Raw genomic sequence first — 27929 nt, forward strand, 5'->3', positions numbered from 1 at the left:
AGCTCCAAAAAAAATCTCAGTGTGACCTGAGCCTAAGGCGTTGTGTACACTTAGACTTTTCTGTGTTTCTGAAGTGAAAACTTGTAAAGGTATAAATTTCTTGACACCTGGGTGTGACCAATCCTTGCCGAAGGGCACATGGGCCACGCCCCCACCGGGTCCACCCAGTTGATCATTTTTTCATACTGTTCTTGGAGGGATAACAAAGGAGCGTAACAACGCACGGATTTATTGAGAAATGTCTGAACTGGTAAATAACACGAAATCCCAGGAGAAAACACGTTTCTTTGCTTCTTGTGTGATTCCCCCGCTGTGATTACTATTTCCACTTCCCTAAACAAAGATGGCCGCAACGGAAAAAATAGCATCACGTGACGCAATTGTCTTAGCTCCCAAGCAAGTCCCGCCTCTACTTTCATTACTCGCTTTCTGATTGGCTACACTAGGCGGTCACGGAATCCGTTCTTATTTGTCGACTCAGGGCGGGGTTTTCTCCGGGAGCCGGTTGTGATTGGGGAATTCGGCTGCCGGTCAGTGGTGACATCGAGCGACGTGAAGGTGCGCTGTCTGCCCCGAGCTGATGTGTCCCGTACCAGGAAGTGAAGTTTTTAAGGAGCTGAACTGAGAGTGGAGCAGGTGAGACCCGGAGAGGAGGGGAGCGCTGTGTCCGGGGGTTATGGAGGTGTTACAGGGTGGTCGTGTAGAGCGCCGGGGACACAGGCAGTTATCACGATCAGACATCTGTCACGATGGGTCTGTTATTGTCACAACATTCCAGGCATTCCTCCGAGAGATCGTCCTGACAGCGATGTGTCACTAATGGGGGCCTGAGACGTGGCCCTGGCCTCTGGTGGAAATGGCCTAGGAAGAAGCTGGTGGGGGGCCCCCCGGATGCGTGACGGCGTGGCTCCCCGGATGCGTGACGGCGTGGCTCCCCGGATGCGTGACGGCGTGGCTCCCCGGATGCGTGACGGCGTGGCTCCCCGGATGCGTGACGGCGTGGCTCCCCGGATGCGTGACGGCGTGGCTCTTTGGATGCGCGACGGCGTGGCTCCCCGGATGCGCGACGGCGTGGGTCCGCGGATGCGCGACGGCGTGGGTCCGCGGATGCGCGACGGCGTGGGTCCGCGGATGCGCGACGGCGTGGGTCCGCGGATGCGCGACGGCGTGGGTCCGCGGATGCGCGACGGCGTGGCTGATGGATGAGGTCACCGATAGCGGTTGTCCCTCAGATGGATGAGGGCACAGACATTGGAGCTCCCCGGATGGGGGGGCTGTGACCATCCGTCCTCTGGCCCTTTATAAATCCTGAGCATGGAGGAGCCGCCGCTCTAAGCCAGCAGTATGGCCTTGTCACTGATTCTCGGGGTGGATCTGTGCTGTTTCCATTCTATCAGTTTCCGGGGGCAGCTGACGCCTAGTGTTACCAGCACTGTATCTCGGGGGCAGGCGCTCCCTCACATTATCGTACTTTGTTTTGCTACTTAACAACGGGAATTCACACAATTGGGGAGGAGCCGACAACCAGCGGCACCATGTGTCTGACTCCCTGCTTTGTTTCCTTCCTAGAAAGGATGACCACTTTAATTCGGCGCGGCCGACGTGGAGACGAGGGGCAGGAGAAGAGGGCGGATTCCGATGACTCCAGCAAGGACAAAGAGGAGGAAAGCTCGGCGGACTGTAAGGACATGAGGCTGACGCTCATGGAGGAGGTCCTTCTTCTAGGACTGAAGGATAAGGAGGTACTTGGAGGAAATGACATCCCCCTGCTGTGCAGTATTTTTGACAAGATGCAAAATGATATACAGGTCCTTCTCAAAAAATTAGCATATAGTGTTAAATTTCATTATTTACCATAATGTAATGATTACAATTAAACTTTCATATATTATAGATTCATTATCCACCAACTGAAATTTGTCAGGTCTTTTATTGTTTTAATACTGATGATTTTGGCATACAACTCCTGATAACCCAAAAAACCTGTCTCAATAAATTAGCATATTTCACCCATCCAATCACATAAAAGTGTTTTTTAATAACAAACAAAAAAACCATCAAATAATAATGTTCAGTTATGCACTCAATACTTGGTCGGGAATCCTTTGGCAGAAATGACTGCTTCAATGCGGCGTGGCATGGAGGCAATCAGCCTGTGACACTGCTGAGATGTTATGGAGGCCCAGGATGCTTCAATAGCGGCCTTAAGCTCATCCAGAGTGTTGGGTCTTGCGTCTCTCAACTTTCTCTTCACAATATCCCACAGATTCTCTATGGGGTTCAGGTCAGGAGAGTTGGCAGGCCAATTGAGCACAGTAATACCATGGTCAGTAAACCATTTACCAGTGGTTTTGGCACTGTGAGCAGGTGCCAGGTCGTGCTGAAAAATGAAATCTTCATCTCCATAAAGCATTTCAGCCGATGGAAGCATGAAGTGCTCCAAAATCTCCTGATAGCTAGCTGCATTGACCCTGCCCTTGATGAAACACAGTGGACCAACACCAGCAGCTGACATGGCACCCCACACCATCACTGACTGTGGGTACTTGACACTGGACTTCAGGCATTTTGGCATTTCCTTCTCCCCAGTCTTCCTCCAGACTCTGGCACCTTGATTTCCGAATGACATGCAAAATTTGCTTTCATCAGAAAAAAGTACTTGGGACCACTTAGCAACAGTCCAGTGCTGCTTCTCAGTAGCGGACCTTTCCTTTTTGTATCTCTCGGCGGTGGTGTGCTTGCCTTCCTATTGCATCTCTCTGTGGTGGCGCACTCGACTTTCCCTCTACTGCGGCATCCTCCAATCTCACATCCTACTCTGAGTTACGTTAGTTTCTCCCCTCACATCTTCATCCTGGTGTCATGCTTTCCTCTCATCCCTTTGCTGTAACACACTCTTCTCCCATCCCTTTGCAGCACCGTATTTGCCTTTCCTATTTCATCCCTCTGCGGTTGTGCTCTCTCCTTTCCCATCCCTATGTGGCTGTGCATTTGCCTCTCTCTGCTGCAGCACGCTGACTTTTCATTTTTCTGCGGTAGCACCCTTGCCTCTCCTCTCCCATATTTCTGTAGAGGTACGCTCTCTTTTCCTATCCCTTTGTAACAACACTCTCTTCTCCCATCCCTCTGTAATGGCATGCTCGCCTCTGTTCTCCCATCCCTCTGTAATGGCATGCTCACCCCATCTCCCATCCCTCTGCGGCGGCACGCTCTCCTCTCTTCTCCCATCCCTCTGCGGCGGCGCGCTCTCCTCTCTCTCCCATCCCTCTGCGGCGGCACGCTCTTCTCTCTTCTCCCAACCCTCTGCGCGGCACGCTCTCCTCTCTTCTCCCATCCCTCTGCGGCATCACGCTCTCCTCTCATCTCCCATCCCTCTGCGGCGGCACGCTCTCCTCTCTCTCCCATCCCTCTGCGGCGTCACGCTCTCCTCTCTTCTCCCACCCCTCTGCGGCGGCATGCTCACCCCTTCTCCCATCCCTCTGCGGCGGCACGCTCTCCTCTCTTCTCCCATCCCTCTGCGGCGGCATGCTCACCCCTTCTCCCATCCCTCTGCGGCGGCACGCTCTCCTCTCTTCTCCCATCCCTCTGCGGCGGCACGCTCTCCTCTCCCATCCCTCTGCGGCGGCACGCTCTCCTCTCTTCTCCCATCCCTCTGCGGCGGCACGCTCTTCTCTCTTCTCCCATCCCTCTGCGGCGGCACGCTCTCCTCTCTTCTCCCATCCCTCTGCGGCGGCACGCTCTCCTCTCTTCTCCCATCCCTCTGCGGCGGCACGCTCTCCTCTCTTCTCCCATCCCTCTGCGGCGGCACGCTTTCCTCTCTTCTCCCATCCCTCTGCGGCGGCACGCTCTCCTCTCTTCTCCCATCCCTCTGAGGCGGCACGCACTCCTCTCTTCTCCCATCCCTCTGCGGCGGCACGCACTCCTCTCTTCTCCCATCCCTCTGCGGCGGCACGCTCTCCTCTCTTCTCCCATCCCTCTGCGGCGGCACGCTCTCCTCTCTTCTCCCATCCCTCTGCGGCGGCACGCTCTCCTCTCTTCTCCCATCCCTCTGCGGCGGCACGCTCTCCTCTCTTCTCCCATCCCTCTGCGGCGGCACGCACTCCTCTCTTCTCCCATCCCTCTGCGGCGGCACGCACTCCTCTCTTCTCCCATCCCTCTGCGGCGGCACGCACTCCTCTCTTCTCCCATCCCTCTGCGGCGGCACGCTCTCCTCTCTTCTCCCATCCCTCTGCGGCGGCACGCTTTCCTCTCTTCTCCCATCCCTCTGCGGCGGCACGCTCTCCTCTCTTCTCCCATCCCTCTGTGGCGGCACGCACTCCTGTCTTTTTCATAGGCTTCCCTTTTGCATCCCATGAGCTACCCTGTAGGCTAAAAGATGTCTGTCCATAACGCTGATGCCTCTATATAATGCTTCCTCTAATATAACTTCTGGCGCCTCTGATGTCCTCAGCAGGACGTGTATGTGGTCGGCAGATATCGTGATCTTTCCTTTACATTAGAAATCCTGGCCTGGTATGTGCAGGCATAGTGTCATCAGCGTCACGTGAGGAAGTAGGTAGCAATGTAAAACCACTTTAATTTTCCATGCAAATCTGAGGATCAGAAGTAGTAGACGGCATCCCTTTACCATCAATTCACAGCGTGTGTGATCTTGGGTTTAGGAATTGTTTCGGGTGGTGCAAAGTGAGGCCCTTTCTGGAAATAGGTGCAGGTCCCCGAGGTGAGACTCGCACCCACTACTTATTTATGGCATGTCCGACAGATCTAAAGGTACCGTTACACTAAGGGTATGTGCACACGATGTAGATTTAGTGCAGAACTGCAGCAGATTTTTCTGCAGCAGAAACGCTGCAGAACTGCACTGTGATTACAGTACAATGTAAATCAATGTGAAAAAAAAAAAGCTGTGCACATGGTGCAGAAAAATCTGCGCAGAAACGCTGCAGATTTCAAAGAAGTGCACTTCTTTTGTGCAGTTCTGCAGCATTTCTGCACCCTCCATAATAGAAATCCATTGGTAAAAAACGCATCAAAAACACATCAAAAACGCACCTGCAGGATTCTGCCAGGAGATGCAGATTTAGTGCAGATTTTATGCAGAAAATTCTGCACCAAATCTGCATCGCGTGCACACAGCCTAAACGATTTTCCAACGATCACGACCAGCGATACGACCTGGCCGTGATCGTTGGTAAGTCGTTGTGTGGTCGCTGGGGATCTGACTTCGGCATCGTTGAAACTGTCTTCAACGATGCCGAAGTCCCCGGGTAACCAGGGTAAACATCAGGTTACTAAGTGCAGGGCCGCGCTTAGTAACCCGATATTTACCCTGGTTACCATTGTAAAAATAAAAAAAACCAAACACTACATACTCACATTCCGATGTCTGCCGCGTCCCCCGGCGTCAGCTTCCATGCACTGTGTCAGCGCCGGCCGGCCATAAAGCAGAGCACAGCGGTGACGTCACCGCTCTGCTTTATGGCCGGCGCTGACACAGTGCATGGAAGCTGACGTTGGGGGACGCGACAGACATCGGAATGTAAGTATGTAGTGTTTTTTTGTTTTTTTTTACTTTTACAATGGTAACCAGGGTAAATATCAGGTTACTAAGCGCGGCCCTGCACTTAGTAACCCGATGTTTACCCTGGTAACAGGTGAACACATCGCTAGATCAGCGTCACACACGCCGATCTAGCGATAACAGCGGGTGATCAGCGACCAAAAAAAGGTCCTGATCATCCCCCACGACCAACGATCTCCCAGCAGGGGCCTGATCGTTGGTCGCTGTCACACATAACGAGATCGTTAGCAGGATCGTTGCTACGTCACAAAAAAGCGTGACGTTGCAACGATATCCTTAATGATATCGTTATGTGTGAAGGTACCGTACCTTAAGGATTTAAAAGATAAAGGCATCTCCAAGGTTACAGACTACAAACAAACCCTGTGTAGTCTGACCCTCCAGTCCCTTTCATCTTTTGCGGCTACTAATAATAATAATAATAATTTTATTTATATAGCGCCAACATATTCCGCAGCGCTTTACAAATTATAGAGGGGACTTGTACAGACAATAGACATTACAGCATAACAGAAATACAGTTCAAAACAGATACCAGGAGGAGTGAGGGCCCTGCTCGCAAGCTTACAAACTATGGGGGAAAAGGGGAGACACGAGAGGTGGATGGTAACAATTGCTTTAGTTATTCGGACCGGCCATAGTGTAAGGATCAGGTGTTCATGTAAAGCTGCATGAACCAGTTACCTGCCTAAGTATGTAGCAGTACAGACACAGAGGGATAATACTGCATAAAGTGTATGAGAACATGATGCGAGGAACCTTTTTTTTTTTTTTTTTTTTTTTTTTTTTTAATTATAAATAGGCCACACAGGGATCGTTAGGTTAATGCATTGAGGCGGTAGGCCAGTCTACTATGTGGTTAGTAATAGGAGAGGCAGGGTCGGAGGGTTTTCTTGGGAGACTCTTGGTGTGTGCATAAAGACCTGGGTGCACAGATCGACCAGTTAATGGAAGTGTCTTCAATTTCAGAAGCATTAAATAGTAGTAGTTGCTAAAGTATTCAAATCCTTTAATACCATTGTTCCCAGAAGGTCATAGACACCCGGGATACGTGGCTTCTCTTTTCTTTGGCACACAGAGATCCAAACAGGACTTCTCCTTCTGGAGCCTCATGGTCTGATGTGTCTGTGATGGATTTGTCCCATCAGTGTGACCCGGGGCGAGGTGATCCGTGACCTGGACAAACATCCCTGCTGGTGGATGATCTGCGGGCAGGACATGCAATGGTTCATGTCAAGCTTAGTGGTGTGCGGTCATTACCTCTGCTTTTATATCTTTGCTTCTTTGTTAATCTATACAGTGGGCAATTTGAACAGACTACGCTGCAGTGTAAAGCAGGAGGGACGTCGAGCGCTTCTGATGAACACGATTCAGCACTAGGACACTTTGTATACTGCTTTCTTTTACCAAGGTGCGATTGTCCAAACCAAAGGAACTCTGTCAGAACTGACTGTTCAAACAAAGCACATGAGCTTGGTGCACCCTTGGCATGGCTGAATAGTTCAGTGCACCTTCCTTGATCCCGCCGATCTCTGCCCTCTATCAAGCCGGAGCTATTAATTAATGAAGCGGGGTGGTGATAAAGGGGGGAAACCAGAATGCAGAAAGGTACACTTATGTGTTTGGCCACACCAAGAGTGCACGGGCGCCTGTGCTTGGTTTGCACAGTCATTCTGTGCAGATAGATTACCTGTAATGTCAACCTGCAGGCTCAGGAGCTGCTCCGCTACACATAGGACAATATATAAAACCATTGATCAAAATGTAATTCTCCCTATTTCCGGTTTTCCCATCCAAAAATACGCCACTGCGATATCCGTGCGTCCACAAAGTCCAACTTGTTAGAATATATTATTTCAGGCGTGTGGTAAACGTCATCAAAAAAATTAAAATGCAATAAAAAGTCATCAGTGTTTTTGTTTTTTTGTCTTACCAAAAATGGTACTAATAAAAAAGGACTGAGATTAAGGGGTTAACGTGATGATGACTTTGGGCTGGTGACGGAGGACATGGTGTGCCTGTGTGGAGGTTGTTGTCACCCGCCTGGCTTACAGCTTTGCCCCTCAGCGCTTTTCTCTCCGCTGATCAGTAGGGGGCTCCTTTACACTGATGTGTATATATGTATTTCCTTAGAAACAAGCCGCCGATATTTTTGAGAATTTTGGGGGCACCTCTGTGCCCCTTTTAGTGCACGGTAACCTTTTCCTCCTCTGTATCCTGTTGGTAAATGCTCCATGACACAACGTGTCTGCCAGACGCTCGGGTTTCTCATTTAATATTTAACCAGATGATGACTGCACGGCCCTGCGTGTGCTCACAGAGGCCACAGATATCCGGGGATAGGCTGCAAGTAAAGGGCTGTTCCCAGGTGCACAATGCTGTTTACAAGACTGAGCTGTTATACCACACGTGGCCTGTGAACAAGAGTGGCGCTATGTCTGGACAACCTACAGCAGATGACTCCCTGATGTAATAACCAGTGTTTGCATATGGCGGCCGGCTTGGTGTAATCCTCCGTCATTCTGTTATTGGTGTAGTGCAGTATTGAGAAGGATGACGTTAATCTTCTTTATGACATTGTCCTATTAATTGTCTCTCATTAGTTTTGGGATTATGATATAGTATGGCCGCCTTCTCCTAGCTGTGGAACGAGGCCGCTGCTTTACGCCTTGTAATGTCGTCCGACCGGCTGCCAGTGTTCATTCCCCATAAAATGAGGTTATGTGCAAAGTGTGGCTGCTACGTACGAATGCGGGAGGGAGTGGATGTGATTATGTGCGCGAGTATGTGGACATGTATAACCGAGACACAATCACACGTGAATTTCTTTTTTAATTGCATCTACACCAAAGAAATATTCTGAACATAAAAATTAAGTTACTGAAAAGGCAGAAAGTATGTGAATGAGCAAGGAGGAACAATCTTAGAGATCTGAAACCCGCGTGTATGAGAAGACGGTGGGGTCGTGACCTAGTTATGGGTGATCGGTGAAAGGGAATCCCCCAACGAATGCCTCCAACCACCTCGCCCTGTCAGGAGCCTTGTATATCTCAGTCCTGCAGTCTTGTGTGGCTTTGTTTGGGGTAAGGTCCTGGCTGATCCGGCATATTTCTATAGTCAGAGCTTCTTCACAAATAAAACCTGTAGAACCAGATCCTGCAATGTCTGGAAAGTGGCAGGTACTCTGTTATAATCTCGGGACCCACAAAAGAGAAGCCACGTTTTATTGCAGTGTCCACCTTTTGACCTTAAACATTGGGCTCATTAGGCTACTTTCACACTTCCGTCAATACGGGCCCGTCGCAATGCGTCGGGGCGACGTACCGACGGACGTTGTGAAATAACTGCAAGACGTGGGCAGCGGATGCAGTTTTTCAACGCATGCGATGCCCATTCTGCAGTCCAGGGAGGAGGGGGCAGAGTTTCGGCCGCGCATGCGAGGTCGAAAATGGCGGGCACGTCGCACAAAAAACCGTTACATTGAACGTTTTTTTGTGCGTCGCGTCTGCCAAAACACGACGGATCCGTCGCACGACGGATGCGACGTGTGCCCATCCGTCGCGATCCGTCGCTAATACAAGTGTATGGGCAAAAAAAGGTATCCTGCAAGCACATTTGCAGGATCCCTTTTCTGCCCATAAAGACGGATTGCGACGGAGGACAAAAGACGGAAGTGTGAAAGTAGCCTTACAGGGTTTATGGCTCCTTATCTATGCTGCTCTACATGAGGCCAAGCTTTCTTCTCTGGAGAGTTTGCCTCCATAAAACGTGCAGTTGAAGGGACTTTCGCAAACTAATACATATGTGTAGGAAAAGTTTGCCTTTGGTTGTAAGCTGATCCATCTCATTCCTACTAGATAGCTGCCAAAGGTTTTCACTGCCTGTTGACTAGATATGCCATATTGATAACATACACCTCGTAAAGCGGTCATTTTCTGTCTGTCAAACAAGAGTTCAGTCTCCATCTTCATCATCTAATGATTGGAAGAGTAGAGTGATTTAATCCTTTAACACCTTTTAACACAAAATTTAACAGTAATTTAACACCTTTGGCGGCTTGTCTCCCTCAAGAGTAAAAGGATTTGGCGTTGAAATTTGACATGGTTGATCCTTCTCTTCTCCTTGGCATTTGATGACACGAGGTTGGGTGTCTGTGGTTATGCAATAAATGATCCACTGGTCCTAACAAAATCGATAGATTTGGATACCTTTTTTTTTTATTTTATAAGAGGACAGCCATGGGGTCTTAAGTAGGCCCCCAATCACATTGGTGTCTCATTATCACCTTGCAATTGCCGTAAAATGTAACACAAAATTATATATATCTACGGTATCTGATCTACTCGTATTAAAATAGAAAATTAGGAACCCGACAGGTCCCCCATGTCCTCCAACCCGGCACCATTCATTTATGGATCAATAAATTCTCTGCCTAACCAGCCTTGTATAACGGATTTAGGTAAAAATTATGTTTAAAAAAAGCATTTCTATCGTCCCCATTTCCTATGATAATGAAGGCTTTGACTAATCGATAGGACGTTAGTTCCCCCAAACTAGTCAGCACTCTTTCCACGTTATCACACCCCTGTGGCCATAATAACATAATTTGCAGGTGTGGCATCATCGTCAGCCCTTGCAAATCTAGCCATGTGTGCCTCTCATTTTGGCAGCATCACTGCGTCTCTACAGCCAAGGTGTATGCTTCCTGGCTCCAGAGGCGTGCACTGCTGATGTTCAGAAGTTTAGAATACAGGTTCTGCTCATGCGCAGTGCACGCCTCTGAAGCCGGGAAGCATACACCTGGCTGTAGAGATGCAGTGATGCTGCCAAAATGAGCATGAGACTTGCGTAAGCTGCGATGACACCGCTTGTCCAAATTATGTTATCACACCAACAGGGGCGTAACAACATGAGAGGACTGACTAGTCTGGGGAACTAACGCCCCATCAACTAGTCAAAACCGTCATTAGCATAGAAAACGGGGATGCTAGAAATGCTTTTTTAAACCTAATTTTTTACCTAAAATATACAGGCCTGGTAAGGCAAGGAATTTACTGATACAAGGGTGAATGATGATGGGTTGGAGGGCATGGGGACGTGACAGGTTCCCTTTAAGTAAAACTAAAATTGAGATTTCCATTATAAACCGTTATTTAAAAAAAAAAAGTGATTATTAGGCCGTGTGCACCCAAAATGGTAACAATAAAACATCAGATCCATGTGGGAAAAAAAAACAAGCTCCAGCGATAAGAAAATAAAAATTACCGTTGTAGGAAAATGGCGACACAAACCACTTTTAGGGAAGTGATCGGTACCTGTTCCAAATTATATCTAGTTCATACAGGTCTACATTGGGATAGGGCGGTAAAGAGGTTGTACGAAGTTTGGAAGTTTTTTCCTATTGCAGGGGGTCTGTCTGATGGGACCCCCACTGATCCTGAGGAATGGGTTGCAGGTGGAGGATGCACACCTCCATTCGTTCTCAATGGTAGCCCCGGAGATGGTCGAGTGTCTGGCCTCCGGCACAATAACCGCAGAAAAAAAATGTTGCCGCCATTTTCTACAACCCTTAACTTTATCTTTCAATAAATAGAGCTGTGGGAAGGCTGCTTGTTGTTTGTTGTTGTTGTGTGGCGTTATTTTCCCACCCCCTCCCCCCCCTCCCCCCCGTGTCGGGCTCCTGTATTTTTGGTATCAGTTTGAGGTTCATACAATGTTTTGATCGATTGCATAAATTGACTGCAGACCTTTGCCACAAACCTGGACAACCCCTTTAAGGAGTTGATTACAATGTGATAGGACAGCATTATCAGATCGGTGGGGATCCGACACTTGTCACTAGAGATCAGCGAATGTTGTGAAATGCAATTTTGCTACCCTTTTGGAATTTTTCAAAATAATTGGATTTATAGTGAATTGATTTGCCCTGAATCACATTACATTGCAAAGCCTCCTATTGCCCTGAAAAGACATGTGTAGGATTGTATCCAACCCCTTTAAAGCTCTTTAACACCAACACAGCCTTAGTAATGTCACAGATACCTCTGTATCTGGCTAAACAGCTAGTAACGTTTTTCACTGCTGTGCTGTCACACACTATCTGTAATGTTCATTCAGTGTTTTATGGCTTTCTCATTCATCTCACTATCCAGATTCACCTTAAAGGGGCTACTGCATTCCCTGCCTCTGCTTTTATGCAGGCTGTGATAGTCCCTCCTGATGCCTTACGATGTGATGTAATAGCTGCAAGGCATTATGGGGATGCTCAAGGTCACGTGAGCCTTCTCTGGCTGATGCAGTCTTCTGCTTCGTGTAAAATGACAGTGGGCTTTTTTGTGATTTACACAAAATGAACATCAAATTGTTCAAGTAAGGCCGGAGTCACACACAATGTACAAAAATACGGTCCGTTTTTGATGGCCGAGATACGCAGAAAATTTCCTGAACAGTGATCAGTATTCAATGCGAGGATGCAATTTTTTTTTTCTCCAAAAATTATCCGTATGGCATCCGTATGGCGCTTTTTTTTTTTTTTTGCCGGCTTGCAAAATGGTTATAGAATGGATCCAAGGCCTCAAATATTCATAAAAAAATATATATCTATATACATAATTGTCTAAGGGGTACTTCCGTCTGTCTGTCTGTCCTTCTGTCACGGATATTCATTGGTCCTGGCCTCTGTCTATCATGGAAATCCAAGTCGCTGATTGGTCGCCGCAAAACAGCCACGACCAATCGGCGACGGGCACAGTCCGGAAGAAAATGGCCGCTCCATACTCCCCGCAGTCAGTGGCCGGCGCCCGCTCCCTGCAGTCAGTGTCCCCGGCGCTCCGCAGTCAGTGTCCCCGGCGCTCCGCTCCCTGTAGTCAGTGTCCCCGGCGCTCCGCTCCCCGCACACTCCATACTCCCCTCCGATCACCGCTAACACAGGGTTAATGCCGGCGGTAACGCATTCTGTTACCGCCGCTATTAACCCTGTGTGTCCCCAACCTTTTACTATTGATGCTGCCTATGCGGCATCAATAGTAAAAGAAAGTAACGTTACAAATAGTACAAAAACAAAAAAAATGCTATACTCACCCTCCGTTGTCCGCTGAGCCGCTGCCGCCCGCCACAATCTTCCTTTGCCACCGATGCTTTGCGAAATTACCCTAAGACCTAGCGGTCTCGCGAGATATGGGTAATTTCGCAAAGCATCCTGGGAACGCAAGATGGCGGCAGCCGCGCGCCCATCTGCGCAGGATCCCAGGAGGCGGAGAGACGGGACGCTGAGGAGCAGCGACGAGAATGGTGAGTATGTTCCACTACAAGGGGCCCTCGGATCGTTAGGTGAGTATGTTTATTTAATTGTCTAAGGGTCACTTCCGTCTGTCACGGAAATCCCAAGTTGCTGATTGGTCGCGGCAAAACAGCCACGACCAATCAGCGACGAGCATAGTCCGGCGGCAAAATGGCCGCTCCATACTCCCCTCCAGTCAGTGCTCACACAGGGTTAATGGCAGCGTTAACGGACCGCGTTATGCCGCGGTGTAACGCACTCCGTTAACGCTGCTATTAACCCTGTGTGACCAACTTTTTACTATTGATGCTGCCTATGTGGGCTGTGCAATATACTACGTGGGCTGTGCAATATACTACGTGGGCTGTGCAATATACTACGTGGGCTGTGCAATATACTACGTGGCAATAAGCATGGTCCCTCTCTAGGCTATTAATATCTGCCCTCAGTCACTGGCTTTCCCACTCTGGCGGAGAAAATTGCGCTGGAGCCCACGCCAGTTTTTTCCGTGATTTAACCCTTTATTTTAACAGCTAGCGCCCCCAGATTTTACACACAGACACTTCGAACATTACTAGTGAGGAATATGTAATATGTAAAAAATAAGGGATATGAAATGGTTTACAGTATGTAAACCATTGTCTAATATCCTCTCGGGTTTGATAAGGAGATGGCAAAAGCTGCCAATTGAATTACCGGCTTTTCTGCTATCTAGCGCTGTATGAAATATCTATCTAGCTATCTATATATCTATACTATGTGTAGACATTAATTTTATCTGTTCTATTCTAACCTGTCAGTGTGATTTTACTGTACACCGCACTGAATTGCCGGCTTTTTTATAGAACACCGGTGCGTATTTCTCGCAAGTCACACTGATGGTCCGTGTGTAATCCGATTTTTTTTTTTTTTTTTTTTTTTTTTCCTCGCACCCATACACTTGCATTGGCGAGTCTCGGCCGAGATATGCTGACAATCGCAGAATGTTGCAATTTCACTCGGATCCTGAATACGGCCGAGAAAACAACGGATAATAGGACCTGCCCCATAGATTAACATTGGGCCAAGTGCTATGTGATTTTATTCGGACTCCCATGACAGCACCACGAGAGAGAGGGGATCCGCCCCTTAGGAACAGGAAACCCACAGATACAAAAGGGCGGCACCTCTCCCACGTATTAGTTGGTTTCCTGTTCCTAAAGGGACGGGATCTTACAGAATTTACAAAAGGATCGCCGGCCGGCCGACTCAGATAGCGGGGGGGTCTCCTACCTCGGCCGGTGCGGAGATCCTGGAGATGTCACGGTGGTCCTGGCAGGGCTGCACGGCAGTGACATTTCGTCAGGGAGCGGTCACCGGTGGTGTCCTGTCCCTGGGACCAGCGCTAGGTGAGTATGTCCCCTGGGCTCCTCTTCCAGGTAGGATGGTGTGACTGGGGGCTCTGTGTTCGGTGGCGCCACCCGGTGTATTGCAGGCTAGCCGGTGTCCCACGCTGCTCTAAGCACCGACAGGAAGCGCTGGGAGCCGGGGTGACGTCAGAGGCGGAGCCGGCAGTCACTTCCGGGTTTTCGGGGTCCCGCGCATGCGCAGTTATCCAAGATGGCGGCGCCCACCGGTAATTGCACGCCGCTGAAATTCAGACTCCGGAGATGATCTCCTGCACCTGGGGGGAGGCAGGCAGCAAATCAGGGGAGCGCTGGGCATATCTGCTAACCGGAGGAGAGGTTATATGAAGAATCCCTTACTATGGCCGCAAGCCTGAAAGAGATGGTCAGGATGGAAGTTAAACAATCCATAAAATGCCCATCTCAAGCGGGAAGTTCTAAATATAAAGCTCCGTTGTTCTCCGATTGTTCTGCAGATGAGGATAGGGAGGAAGTTTTTTCCGGCTCAGCTGCATCGTCCTCTTCCTCGGACGATGACACCGCTCGCTTCTGTCTACCCCTTGAGAGGATAGATAAGTTAGTTAAAGCGGTAAGAGAAACAATGGGCATAACAGAACCAAAACCCCAACTTTCCAAGGAAGAAATTATGTTTAGTGGCCTTGAGCAAAAGAAGCGTAAGAGTTTTTCCGCTCAATGAAATAATTCAAGAACTTATTAATAAGGAATGGAAAAAGCCTGAGAAAAAAGGTTCCTTACCACCAGCACAGAAACACAGGTATCCCTTTAATGACCCACCCGGCAGTCATCAATTGGGAAAAAGCCCCTAAGTTGGATGCGGCAATACCCAAAGTGGCAATACGGGCCTCTCTCCCCTTTGAGGATAGGGGAACCCTTAAGGGCCCCCTTGACGGGAAGGCGGACACTTTTCTAAAGGGTACATAGGAAATGGCCGGTTCCTTAAGACCTGCGGTAGCTTCAACCTGTACAGCCAAATCAATGATGGTTTGGCTGGATCAGTTAGAGACCCAGTTGAAAGAGGGAGCTTCCAGGGACTCTATTCTTACTGCTTTACCGGTGATTCAGGAGGCGGCTGCCTTCTTGTCGGACGCTTCCATTGACCCCAGTTAAAATGGCTGCTAGAGCAGCGGGACTCTCGAATGCGGCTAGGAGAGCCCTGTGGTTAAAATGCTGGCCAGGTGATATACAAACGAGATCAAAGCTTTGTGCCATTCCGTGCAAAGGAGTATATTTATTTGGTCCCACCTTGGATGAACTAGAGAAAGCAGGGGACGACAAAAAGAAGTTCCCTAATCTATTTGGGTCCTATCGTCGTCCCTTTAATAAGAAGAGATTTGCTCGGGGAAGGAAGCGTGCCTTTTCATCTGTAAGAGATCGGTCTAGATGAGACAATAGACGTAGAAGAAGTACAGGATATATGTTCCGTCGTACCTCAAAGGAGAGAAAGGAGGAGGACAAATGACTAGGAATCCCGGTGGGGGTAGACTATTGCATTTCTATTCAGAATGGTCAGAGATCACAAACAGTGTTTGGGTACAAAACACTATTTCTTGGGGTCTCACGCTTGAGTTTATCTGTTCCCCACGAGATAATTTAAAATTAACTCCTTTACGTTCTTCTCCCCTGGAGCAATCTGCTTTAGAAGAAGAGGTGTGGTCTCTTTGTTCTAAAAATGTCCTTATAGAGGTTCCAAAGACTGATAGAGGAAAGGGATTTTATTCTCCCCTGTTTCTTATTCAGAAGCCTGATAAGACTTATAGGACCATTATAAATCTCAGACATCTTAATAGTTACCTGGTTTAACATAACTTTAAGATGGAGTCCATCAACTCAACAATAAAAATGCTGTTCAAAAATTGTTTTATGTTAGTAGTCGATTTAAAAGATGCCTATTATCATGTGCCCATTCATGAAGATTTCCAGCAATTCCTGAGGGTAGTATTAATGGGGGGAGTAGTTCACCATTTTCAGTACAGAGCTCTTCCCTTCGGTATAACTTTTGCCTCTAGAGTATTTACAAAAATAGTTGCAGAGGTTATGGCTCATTTGCAGGAATCTAATATTCTTATTGTTCCCTACCTTGATAATTTCCTCATAGCAGGGAACTCAGTGGAACACTGTTTGTCTCAATTAGAGGTAACTAAAGTTAAATTGGAACATCTAGGCTGGATAATTAATTGAGAAATCCCGGTTGCAACCCCTAAAAATTCAAAAGTTTTTAGGGTTATTAGATTCAACTACACAACAGTGTCTCCTTCCAGAAAATAAATTAAATCAGATTCAACATCAGGTATTAAAGGCAATCAATACACCCTCTATGACTCTTCGAGAATCTATGTCCCTGCTGGGGTCCCTTACAACATGCATCCCAGCAGTAAGATGGGCACAATTTGATTCTAGGCCCCTTCAAAAAGATGTGTTGATTAATGACAAAATCTTGAGGGGTGTATTAGGGGAAAAAATAACCTTGAAACCGGCAACTATTGAATCCCTAAAGTGGTGGCTGGATAGGGATAATTTATCGGCAGGAGTTCCCTGGGTATTAGATATATCCCGGGTGATAACTACGGATGCTAGCTCCTCAGGGTGGGGGGCTCACATGGATGACATGGTGGTTCAGGGACGATGGGAACCATACACCACATCTTCATCCAATCAGAGGGAATTACTGGCAATTGAGTTTGCAGTTAAAAAAAACTCCTCATGTATCTGAGAGGGCAACCACATCAGGATCCTCTCGGACAACTAGGTGGCAGTCGTCTATATAAATCATCAAGGCGGGACACGTTCCGAGACTCTGATGCAGGTCACAGATCGCCTTTTCCAGATGGCAGAGATGAAATTTCAGTGGTCTCTAAATGGAGACGTCTTCAATCAGTTTGTCTGCCGATGGGGTCGGCCAGTGGTGGACCTGTTTGCTACAAGAGACAACAAAAAAGTAAAAAACTTTTGTTCTCTGAATCCCAGGGAAAATCCGCTGGCAGTGGATGCATTCCTCATAAAATGGGATTTTACTCTGGCATACGCCTTCCCACCATTGAACCGGTTACCTCTAGTGGTGAGGAAAATCAGAGAGGATCATGCGAAGGTCATTCTGATTGTTCTGAGCCATGCGAACCAGGTTCTCCTGGGCAAGAAAAGAGCAATCTTGGTAGGTGATCCCTGGGTGCTACCAGACATTCCGAATTTACTTTTCCAAGGGCCGCTATTCCATCCACAAGTGAAGGGACTCCATTTAACGGCTTGGAGTTTGAACGGTCATTATTAAAAAATAAAGGCTTCTCCCCAAATTTGGTAGATACCCTTTTAAAAAGTAGGAAGCAGATAACCACAAGTATCTACTCCAGATCCTGGAGAAAGTTCCGGACTTTCTCAGATTTTGACATCAATGAAGGGGTACCAATACGCCAAATATTAGAATTTTTGCAGAGGGGGTTGGAGTTAAATCTCTCTACAAGCACTCTGAGAGTACAGGTGTCAGCATTTGGTGCCCTGTTCTCGTGTAATATTGCCAACAATTATTGGGTGTCGAGATTCATTAAGGCAGTCGGTAGAGCTAGACCGTTATATAAAAATAAAATGGTACCGTGGGACTTAAATCTAGTCCTTTCTTCTCTAACAAAAGACCCCTTTGAGCCCTTAAATGAAGCTTTAATCAAAATGTTATCTCTCAAAACAGCTTTTCTGATAGCTATAACATCAGCTCGCAGAATAGGAGACATCCAGGAGCTCTCTAGACTTCCCCCCCATATACAGAATTTTTACAAGATAGAGTTATCCTCAGGCCAAACCCAGCCTACTTACCAAAGGTAGCATACAGTTTCACAGATCGCAGGAGATAGTTTTACCTTCATTTATCCCTAATCCTTCTAACCCTAAAGAAAATGAGCTCCATACATTAGATGTCAGGAGATGCCTTTTACAATATATTTCAGTTACTAATGATTGGAAGAAAGATAATGCACTATTCCTATCTTTCCAAGGTCCTAGGAAAGGGGTTAAGGCCCCTTCAAATTAAAGTCCCCTTCACATTAAGCGACGCTGCAGCGATACCGACAACGATCCGGATCGCTGCAGCGTCGCTGTTTGGTCGCTGGAGAGCTGTCACACAGACCGCTCTCCAGCGACCAACGATGCCGGTAACCAGGATAAACATCGGGTAACTAAGCGCAGGGCCGCGCTTAGTAACCCAATGTTTACCCTGGTTACCATGCTAAAAGTAAAAAAAAACAAACACTACATACTTACCTACAGCCGTCTGTCCTCCAGCGCTGCGCTCTGCTTCTCTGCTCTCCTCCTGTACTGGCTGTGAGCCGGAAAGCAGAGCGGTGACGTCACCGCTCTGCTTTCCGGCTCACAGCCAGTACAGGAGGAGTGCAGAGCGCAGTGCTGGAGGACAGACAGCGGTAGGTAAGTATCTAGTGTTTGTTTTTTTTTTACTTTTAGCATGGTAACCAGGGTAAACATCGGGTTACTAAGCGCGGCCCTGCGCTTAGTTACCCGATGTTTACCCTGGTTACCAGTGAAGACATCGCTGGATCGGTGTCACACACGCCGATCCAGCGATGTCAGCAGGGAGTCCAGCGACGAAATAAAGTTCTGGACTTTATTCAGCGACCAACGATCTCCCAGCAGGGGCCTGATCGTTGGTCGCTGTCACACATAACGATTTCATTAACGATATCGTTGCTACGTCACAAATAGCAACGATATCGTTAACAATATCGTTATGTGTGAAGGTACCTTTAGCGACGCTGCAGCGATACCGACAACGATCCGGATCGCTGCAGCGTCGCTGTTTGGTCGCTGGAGAGCTGTCACACAGACGGCTCTCCAGCGACCAACGATGCCGGTAACCAGGGTAAACATCGGGTAACTAAGCGCAGGGCCGCGCTTAGTAACCCGATGTTTACCCTGGTTACCATCCTAAAAGTAAAAAAAACAAACGCTACATACTTACCTACCGCTGTCTGTCCTCCAGCGCTGTGCTCTGCTCTCCTCCTGCACTGACTGTGAGCACAGCGGCCGGAAAGCAGAGCGGTGACGTCACCGCTCTGCTTTCCGGCTGACCGACGCTCACAGCCAGAGCAGGAGGAGAGCAGAGCACAGCGCTGGAGGACAGACAGCGGTAGGTAAGTATGTAGCGTTTGTTTTTTTTTACTTTTAGGATGGTAACCAGGGTAAACATCGGGTTACTAAGCGCGGCCCTGCGCTTAGTTACCCGATGTTTACCCTGGTTACCAGTGAAGACATCGCTGGATCGGTGTCACACACGCCGATCCAGCGATGTCAGGAGGAGTCCAGCGACGAAATAAAGTTCTGGACTTTATTCAGCGACCAACGATCTCCCAGCAGGGGCCTGATCGTTGGTCGCTGTCACACAGAACGATTTCATTAACGATATCATTGCTACGTCACAAAAAGCAACGATATCGTTAACAATATCGTTATGTGTGAAGGTACCTTTAGAGCATCAAAATACACACTAGCTAAATGGATTAGGGAGGCTATATCTCTGGCTTACATGGCAGGTGGGGGTCCGGCTCCGCAGAATCTGAGGGCGCATTCCACCCGAGCCATGGCATCATCCTGGGCGGAAAGGTCTGGAGTGTCAATCGATCAGATATGTTAAGGCGGCCACATGGTCATCCCCCTTCCACCTTTTTCAAACACTATCGGTTGGACTTGGGGTTCTCCTCAGATCTCACCTTCGGGTTAAGGGTGCTGCAGGCTGTGGTCCCTCCCTAAAATGGCTTACATCTCCGTAAATCTCTTGTGGTGCTGTCATGGGAGTCCGAATAAAGCATTAAGCTACTTATCGGTAGCGGCATTTTTCGGAGGCCCATGACTGCACCCTTAGATCCCTCCCTATTCACGTGGGGGTTGCACATCCTTAGAATGTAAAAAAAAAAAAAAAAATTTCTCACGTGTGATATCTGGATTGTTACTTTATTAAAGATATTGTATTTAACTGTATATAATGTTGTGTTTGCTTGTCATTAACTGCGGTAGTCCTCTCAGGCTCTGTAATGCAACTGATACGTGGGAGAGGTGCCGCCCTTTTGTATCTGTGGGTTTCCTGTTCCTAAGGGGCGGATCCCCTCTCTCTTGTGGTGCTGTCATGGGCCTCTGAAAAATGCCGCTTCCGGTAAGTAGCTTAATACTTTTTTATCGCATTGGACTCGTCCGTATTATGGTCTAGTGTGACTCCGGCCTAAGCCAGTGTCTATAACACATTTTTCTAAAATGTGATACATTCAATTGTTTTATGTGTTGATCTCTAACTGGCCACCCCAGCAATCAGAGCAGCAACAGCACAGCTGCCAGTGGCCACTTCAGCACAACTGTGTAATGGCTGTTTTGGGGCTCTGTGGCTCGGGTCCTATTCACTATAATAGGAGTTTCAATAGCGCTGTCGTTAAACTGCTAAAAGCTTGCTTCATTGGGAATGTATTCTTCCCAGTCCAGAAGAGCTCATTTACCCCTGAAAAAAAGGCGTGTCACTTGCCATCATTGTTGTGTGTGTAAATGCTGCTGTCCTCCAGAATCTGGCGTTGTTTCTGTTTTGTTCCTGCGCCTCTCCATTCCCGAGATATGGCCTCCTTTTCCCTGCGTGTAAATCTGGTCTAGTTACCTCAGTGGGCGTGGTCCTCGGCTCTTCTGTGGGTGTCTTCTTGAGGACCACGCCCAACCACGCCCACTTAGAGAACAAGACCAGATTTACATGCAGGTCAGAGGAGGCCATATCTCCTGAATGGAGAGACGCAGGAACGAAGCAAAAATAACGCCGGATTCAGGAGAACAGCGTGATTTTCATCAGGTGAAAAAAATATACATATTAATTGCAAGCGACATGTCCCCTTTAAGACCTAGCTCAGTAGTAGTGATGAGCTAATATGCTCAGATAAGGTGTTATTGGACCATGTTCTGGTGCTAAGTGACTTCAGCATTCTCATAAAATATGTTCGAGTCCCTTCACCTACATGTCTCACGGCTGTTCAACAGCCACAACACATGCAAGGATTGTTGCGACTGTCGAACAGCTGTGAGATATGCTGCCGCGGGGACTCCACCATATTTTTCGAGCACGCTGAAAATACTTGGCTAGCACCAGAGCATGGTCTGTTAACGTCTTTCCCGAGCATATTCACTCATCACTACTCAATAGGAATCTTAAAGGTATTACACAATTTTCTCATAATTGCTGTCATTGCTGTAGTCCGTTGAACGCAGCTGACTGAAGTTTCGGGATGACGCAGGTCCCTCCTTGCTGACTGACACATCCGGGACAGGTTGGAGTGATCTGTGTGGCTTGGCACATATGAATAGCACAGGGTTTTGCAATTAACACTGGGACTATTTACATAGTAAAGACCAGTCTGTACTGGGAAATGTCCAGTTAACTATTCATCCTCCTGGGTGTAAAATTTTTGCTCCAGTGGTTTAACTCTTTGAACCCTTTAGTAAAGCAGCAGTATAGCCTCTTGCTTGGGAGTTTACAGCTATGATTTCTGAAAAAGATATTTTCGCTAGAGGAGACTGTGCACTAGAAAAAGTAAAAAAAAAAAAAAAAAAAAGTGTTTGTGTCACTATTCTCCAGGACCTAAAACTTTTTTTTTTTTTGTACTTTTTTATGGCATTTTTTTGTGGGGGGATTCTATGTATCAAACTTTTATAGACCATTTTTTTTTTATTAACATTTTTTACAAACTAGAAGATTTGAATCCCCAAAATGAATATTGTGTTAGGAACTGCTTTAGTTTGGCGACCCATCAGCACTTCATAAAGTCATAAATGCAGATTGAGCTTCGGAGCAGGCGCCTTTCTGGTATCGCAGCATGAAGATTCCGATGTCATTGACTGATGGCAGTGATTGGAGCTGGCTCTGATCGCTGCTTATTGAGGCAGGGTCCGCTAATATAACTGTGCGTGGGGGCTTCATACATCCGCTCTACGTGTACGCTGTATGGTAGAAAGGCCAGAGTTACTATTAAAGGAGATCCTTATTTTGGGAGAACGGGGGCCATGTTTGGGGACCCCAAATGTCAATATTGGACAGTCGCATGCTCAACCGTCTCTGATGAACGCTGTCATGTATAGAAAGCTTGGAGCATGTGCTTGCTAGGAATGGGCAAATTGGGTTCACCAAGCCTGGGACCCTGGCCCATCAGGAATTTCATTCTTTAGACCATCCTTTTTAATGCTTCCCCCTTGTCTTTTTGGTGCAGGGCTACACATCCTTCTGGAATGACTGCATATCCTCAGGGCTACGTGGCGGGATCCTCATTGAGCTGGCTCTCAGGGGGCGCGTAACTCTGGAACCAGCTACTTTGCGGAAGAAACGCCTACTGGACAGAAGGGTAAGATCTGCTATTCGGCTCCGTTTTTTTTTTTTCTATTTGTGTAATTTATATGACTTGTGCCATTAAAAACTGCAACTCGAGCCCTTGTTACGGCCATGTGGACGGCAAGAAAAAGAAAAGTTTATTTTAGAGTAACGCAAAATTGCCTGTTCCTTAAGAGGTTAACGGAACAAGCCCCCATTTAAAAGAAATTGTTCTTTGGATAAGGCACGCTTTTTTCTTTAAGTGATACAGTCTCGATATTTCCTGGTACAATGAAACAATCTATGGAAAAAATGGGCAGCGTTCCAGATAGTCCACACCAGAGTGTGCAATCTGCCAAGGTCGCCTTTATTTCATCCTGAGAAGTCACAAGGTTCATGTCACACTTCTTAAAGGTGTTATTCAAAGTCAGCTGCGCAAATACCAGAATCCACTGGAATTCCTTTAATCCGTCATCTGACAATCCAGAAAGTCTAATCGGCACTTGCGTCCACCAATTAAAAATTTGTCAAACTTTTCAGATGGATTATAATACTAAAAGCTTTTGCAAATGACACATTCCAGATAATGACACTTTGGAGATAAAAAAAGAAAAGTGTCGGTGATGTATACACACTATAAACATTAAACACACTATAGTGTATTCTCAGACTCCAGCCCTCCTTCCCCAGGCCCGCTCCCGGAGCCTGCACTACTGTGTCCCGGCTCTGGGTGTGGCAATGTGACCTAAGTCCTGGTATTTACTTGTGTGCACAAAGGAAGGCATAAAGTGTATCCGGCAGCGCAGCCACCTGTCCTAACGACTGCACCCTTCTCCTATCACACACGTACTCTTACCCTTATACAAGGGACCAGGGGGCATTATAACCCTGTATGAAGTAGAAGTTTTAACACCTCTCAAAGTTTGGGACATGCTGATCTAGACGATACAATAACTCCGATTGGAATCACTACTGCAGTATAGGCCTCTTTACATATTACCACCACCACAGTTCCATTTCCTAGAAGTTCTATTAAGGGGGATGGAAGATGGTTCTGCTTAGAGGGGGGCAGGAGGAGAAAGTCTGGCCCTCTTTTCAGGAATGGATGCCCCTGCAAATTCACCCCATGATTAAAATGTGGAATGCTCAGAAAAACTGCAAGAAACCCAAGAGCCACATCTCCGACTCTAAAGGCCTCAGCATGTTAGACGTTGAAGTTCATGATTATACAGATGGTTAAAGGGAACCTGTCACCCCCCCCCCCCAAAATCGAAGGTGAGCTAAGCCCCCCACCAGCATTAGGGGCTTATCTAGATTCTGGAATGCTGTAGATAAGCCCCCATTGTATCCTGAAAGATGAGAAAAAGAGGTTATATTATACTCACCCAGGGGCGGTCCCGCTGCTGTCCGCTCTGATGGGCGTCGCAGTCCGGGTCCGGGGCCTCCCATCTTCTTAAAATGACGTCCTCTTCTTGTCTTCAGGCTGCGGCTCCGGCGTACTTTGTCTGCTCTGTTGAGGGCAGAGCAATGTACTGCAGTGCGCAGGCGCCGGGAAAGGTCAGAGAGGCCTGCGAACTGCAGTACTTTGCTCTGCCCTCAACAGGGCAGACAAAGTATGCCTGCGCCGGAGCCGCAGCGTGAAGACAAGAAGAGGACGTCATCGTAAGAAGATGGGAGGCCCCGGACCGCCCGCCCAGGTGCGTATAATCTAACCTCTTTTTCTCATCTTTCAGGTTACACCGGGAACTTATCTACAGCATTCCAGAATGCTGTAGATAAGCCCTGATGCCGGTGGGCTTAGCTCACCTTCGATTTTGGGGGTGACAGGTTCCCTTTAAAGACTGAGCAAGTATGGATTGTTTGAAAGGTTGGCCGGAGAAAACCATTTCTTTGTGTAATGATAACTGAATCAAGAGAGGGTAGTTATTCTTAGACCCTTTCACAAGTATTGATTACCGGCCATACAAAATGCTCGTTCATCAGCTGCTTGGTTCTTTGATATGCAAAACGATGACCAAACAATGATATTGAACTGCCCATGTCAAGTCCTCTATATAATATTTCAGCTGAGCGTTCATTGTCTGTAGGTGCTAGAACATCATATCTTTAAAGAAACCTTCAATTTACTTCTTAGGTGCTACTAAAGTCAGAAGCCCCAACAGGAGACGTTCTGTTAGATGAGACCCTCAAACACATCAAGGCAACTGACCCTGCGGAAACTGTACAGAGCTGGATAGAGTTACTTACCGGTAAGATTTATGGAGGTGTTGACAATCCCAAGACAATGGGGGTACTTAGATGTGCCAAGGGGTTTTAACAAGTGATTCTTTGCCTGATCATTACAACCACTACTCGGGTAATAAGTATGTAGGTAGGCTGTATGAGTGACCTACCATAAAACAGCTTGGGATACTCCAACCTGCAGGGGACTACATGCATAAAACTTTAAGGCTGGGTAGGACACCTGATGTATATTCAGTGTTTGCTTAGAGTATCACTGGTGCTTTTGTAATATTGGTCTTTTGATTTTTACCAGGTGAAACGTGGAACCCGTTCAAGCTTCAGTTCCAACTGCGAAACGTTCGAGAACGCATCGCCAAGAGCTTGGTGGAGAAAGGAATCTTGACCACGGAGAAACAAAACTTCCTGCTCTTCGACATGACAACCCACCCTGTCACCAACACCACAGAGAAGCAACGACTGGTGAAAAAGCTTCAAGAATCAGTTTTAGACAAGTGGGTGAACGACCCACATCGCATGGACAAACGGACACTGGCCCTCCTTATACTAGCCCATTCCTCTGATGTCCTGGAGAACGCCTTCTCCACGCTGGCGGATGACAAGTATGACATGGCCATGAACCGATCCAAGGACCTCCTAGATTTGGATCCAGATATGGAAGCCACGAAACCAAACTGCACAGAGATGATCTGGGCCGTACTGTCTGCTTTTAACAAATCCTAAGATTTGTGGCTGGCGAGTGGTGGAGTTATAACTGCATTGAAGAATTCACCCATTCTCCAGGACGGTCAGTTGGGTGGGGGAATACAAAGATCGAAAACATTGCTCGAACAATGACTTTGAACCTCCAGCCCCCTGGATATCCTCTCATCCGGTACCCTTTAAAAATAGCTGGTGTCGGTCAAGCACATAGAAGCAGTGAACTGTTCTATATTTCGTTTTGTTTTTTGGAGGGGGTGGAGTAAAATAATAATAAAAAAAAAAATAGGAGTTGCTCAAGAACTGAAACATCTTGGATAATTCTGAAGTCTCTGGTGATTCAAGTACCAGTAATACCATGGCACTGTGCGCTGGTACAAATATCTTCTAGATTAGGCAGTGGAGTACCCACCTCTCAGTCCATCTAGTCTCCAGTCAGTGACCGATGTATGTAGTTTATGTCTCATGCTCACGTTTTCTATGATGAAGAATCAAAAAAAATTAAAATTCTGTAGACTTTTTGAAGGCTATGCTCCAGTTACACCGATGTGGCCCATGAGATTTTTCTTTGTACTTTTTTGTTTTTAGGCCAACCTAATCTCATCAATTATTTACCATGTAGCTTTAATAGACAGGAAAAAATAAACAGATGTCTCCAATGGGACCTTTGTGATTTATTTATGGTCTCCATGAAAGTCTTACCTTTCCAGTCTCTTGTAATGTAGGATTCAGGACCATTTGTTTGTTTATATCCAGAATCTACTAGTTGGCTTCAGTTCCCACCAATTGGACCACAAGTATCAAGTGGTTGGCTTTTGTATCACCCTACTATTGAAAGTTCTACACCCCCATTCTCTTGTGGGCTTTCTATGGATTTCTTACCAGGTTTCTCTATGGTGACCAGTTCCTAGTGGAATTACAAGTATGGATCATCCACTGGTTAGATACATGAATCTTCCTAATTTCCAGCAAATTGAATAGTCACAGCTTCCATAATTTTCTTCTAGACCTTGGCTTGGATTATCTATGTATATCACTGTTCAGGATCACACACAACCCAAGAACCAGGTCATCAACTTTTGGAGGTTATATTCCATTAATGGTCCTTTTTTACCTGCTACTGGAAATAAAATTCGGACTGGCTTCTGAATCATGTTGCTGGCAACTAATGTCTAGAGTAGTCTTGTCCATCCCTGTTTCTGTCTAAGGCCGGGGTCACACTTGCGAGTGCAGTGCGAGAAACTTGCACAAGTCTCTCGCATCAATACCCAGCACAGCCACCGACACTAGGGAACGGAGCGTTCAGCTGCATAGAAATACATATAGCCGCACACTCCGGTCCCGAGTGCCAGCGGCAGTGCCTGGGTATCGATGCGAGAAACTCGCGCGAGTTTCTTGCATTGCACTCGCAAGTGTGACCCTGGCCGAAGACCAACTCTCACTTGCAGCGGGTAGGTTGTTGGGAGACTCTCCCTCTTCCAGGTGGTTGGACTACTCTCTGTGGCAGAGGGTTGGGTGTCTCTCTCTGTGGCCCTGTTGGTCTACCCTCCCTATGTTACTTTATTTTTGGTATCAGGATGAGAACAGAATAACTGGATATTGTCTGATTTCATCACCCTTTTTAAGAATATCAGAATTTACCCCTTAACACCCAACTTGTGACCATCTGACATAGCAGGATCCAGTGTTATGATGCTTCTATTTTTTGGCGATTGACCTGAGAAACATGTGCTACCGCAACCATATATGACTTGTTGCATCGGTTATTATTGTGGTGTAACTTGAAGCTTGTGGGCCCCAGTGTAAAATCTTCAAAGCCCCCATCTATCATGGAGCTTCATTCCTATTAGTTCCCTATATCCCTAATCCCTATATGACCTTTTGGGACTAAAGGTTCCAGGGCCTGGGGTGCAGAACCAACCCCTGTACCCAGTCTAGGTAAACTTCTGGTCTCCTATCATAATAAAGGGTTCACTCTTTTAATTTCCAATGCTCTGGAAGAAACGTTGAAGCTTTTTTGTGAAGCTTTCTTTATCAAACTATTATATCGTTATTGCATCAATTTTCGTTAACTCTTCTGTATATTCTTTTAATTAGATTTAATATTATGTTATGATCGAAAACCTTGAAAAATATTTTGTTTTCTCCTTTTGTAAATCTTTCACACAGTGGAACGAGAAATCATTGCACAAGGATTATTTATGTAGAGTTTTGTGTTGGCTGGCCGGGACTATGCCTATGGAATTCTAAGGCCTAGGTGCCCAACGTGGTGGCCGTTGGCTGATGAGTATGGTTTGGATGATGGCATACGAGGATAATCGTGTACACAGGACCAAAGTGATCATGTATTTGTTGCATCTATGAATTAAGTATCTTTCAAATAAAACTATAATATTTTAA

General features: G+C 47.0%; 1 protein-coding gene across 2 annotated transcripts; it reads left to right on the top strand.

Annotated features, from left to right (window-relative positions):
* Positions 1-526: 526 nt before the first annotated feature.
* GOLPH3L (golgi phosphoprotein 3 like) lies at positions 527-27929 on the top strand. Of its 2 annotated transcripts, none has more exons than XM_069726994.1 (5): positions 527-636; positions 1570-1742; positions 22492-22623; positions 24724-24838; positions 25126-27929. In XM_069726994.1, the coding sequence occupies exons 2-5, from the start codon at positions 1575-1577 to the stop codon at positions 25551-25553; spliced, it is 843 nt and encodes a 280-aa protein (XP_069583095.1). In that variant the 5' UTR covers positions 527-636; positions 1570-1574; the 3' UTR covers positions 25554-27929. The 2 variants fall into 2 exon arrangements, with proteins under 2 accessions (XP_069583095.1, XP_069583104.1); XM_069727003.1 differs by having other exon boundaries at positions 535-636; positions 1574-1742.

Source organism: Ranitomeya imitator, chromosome 1 (assembly GCF_032444005.1).
Source record: "Ranitomeya imitator isolate aRanImi1 chromosome 1, aRanImi1.pri, whole genome shotgun sequence".
In the NCBI taxonomy this organism is placed as follows: domain Eukaryota; kingdom Metazoa; phylum Chordata; class Amphibia; order Anura; family Dendrobatidae; genus Ranitomeya; species Ranitomeya imitator.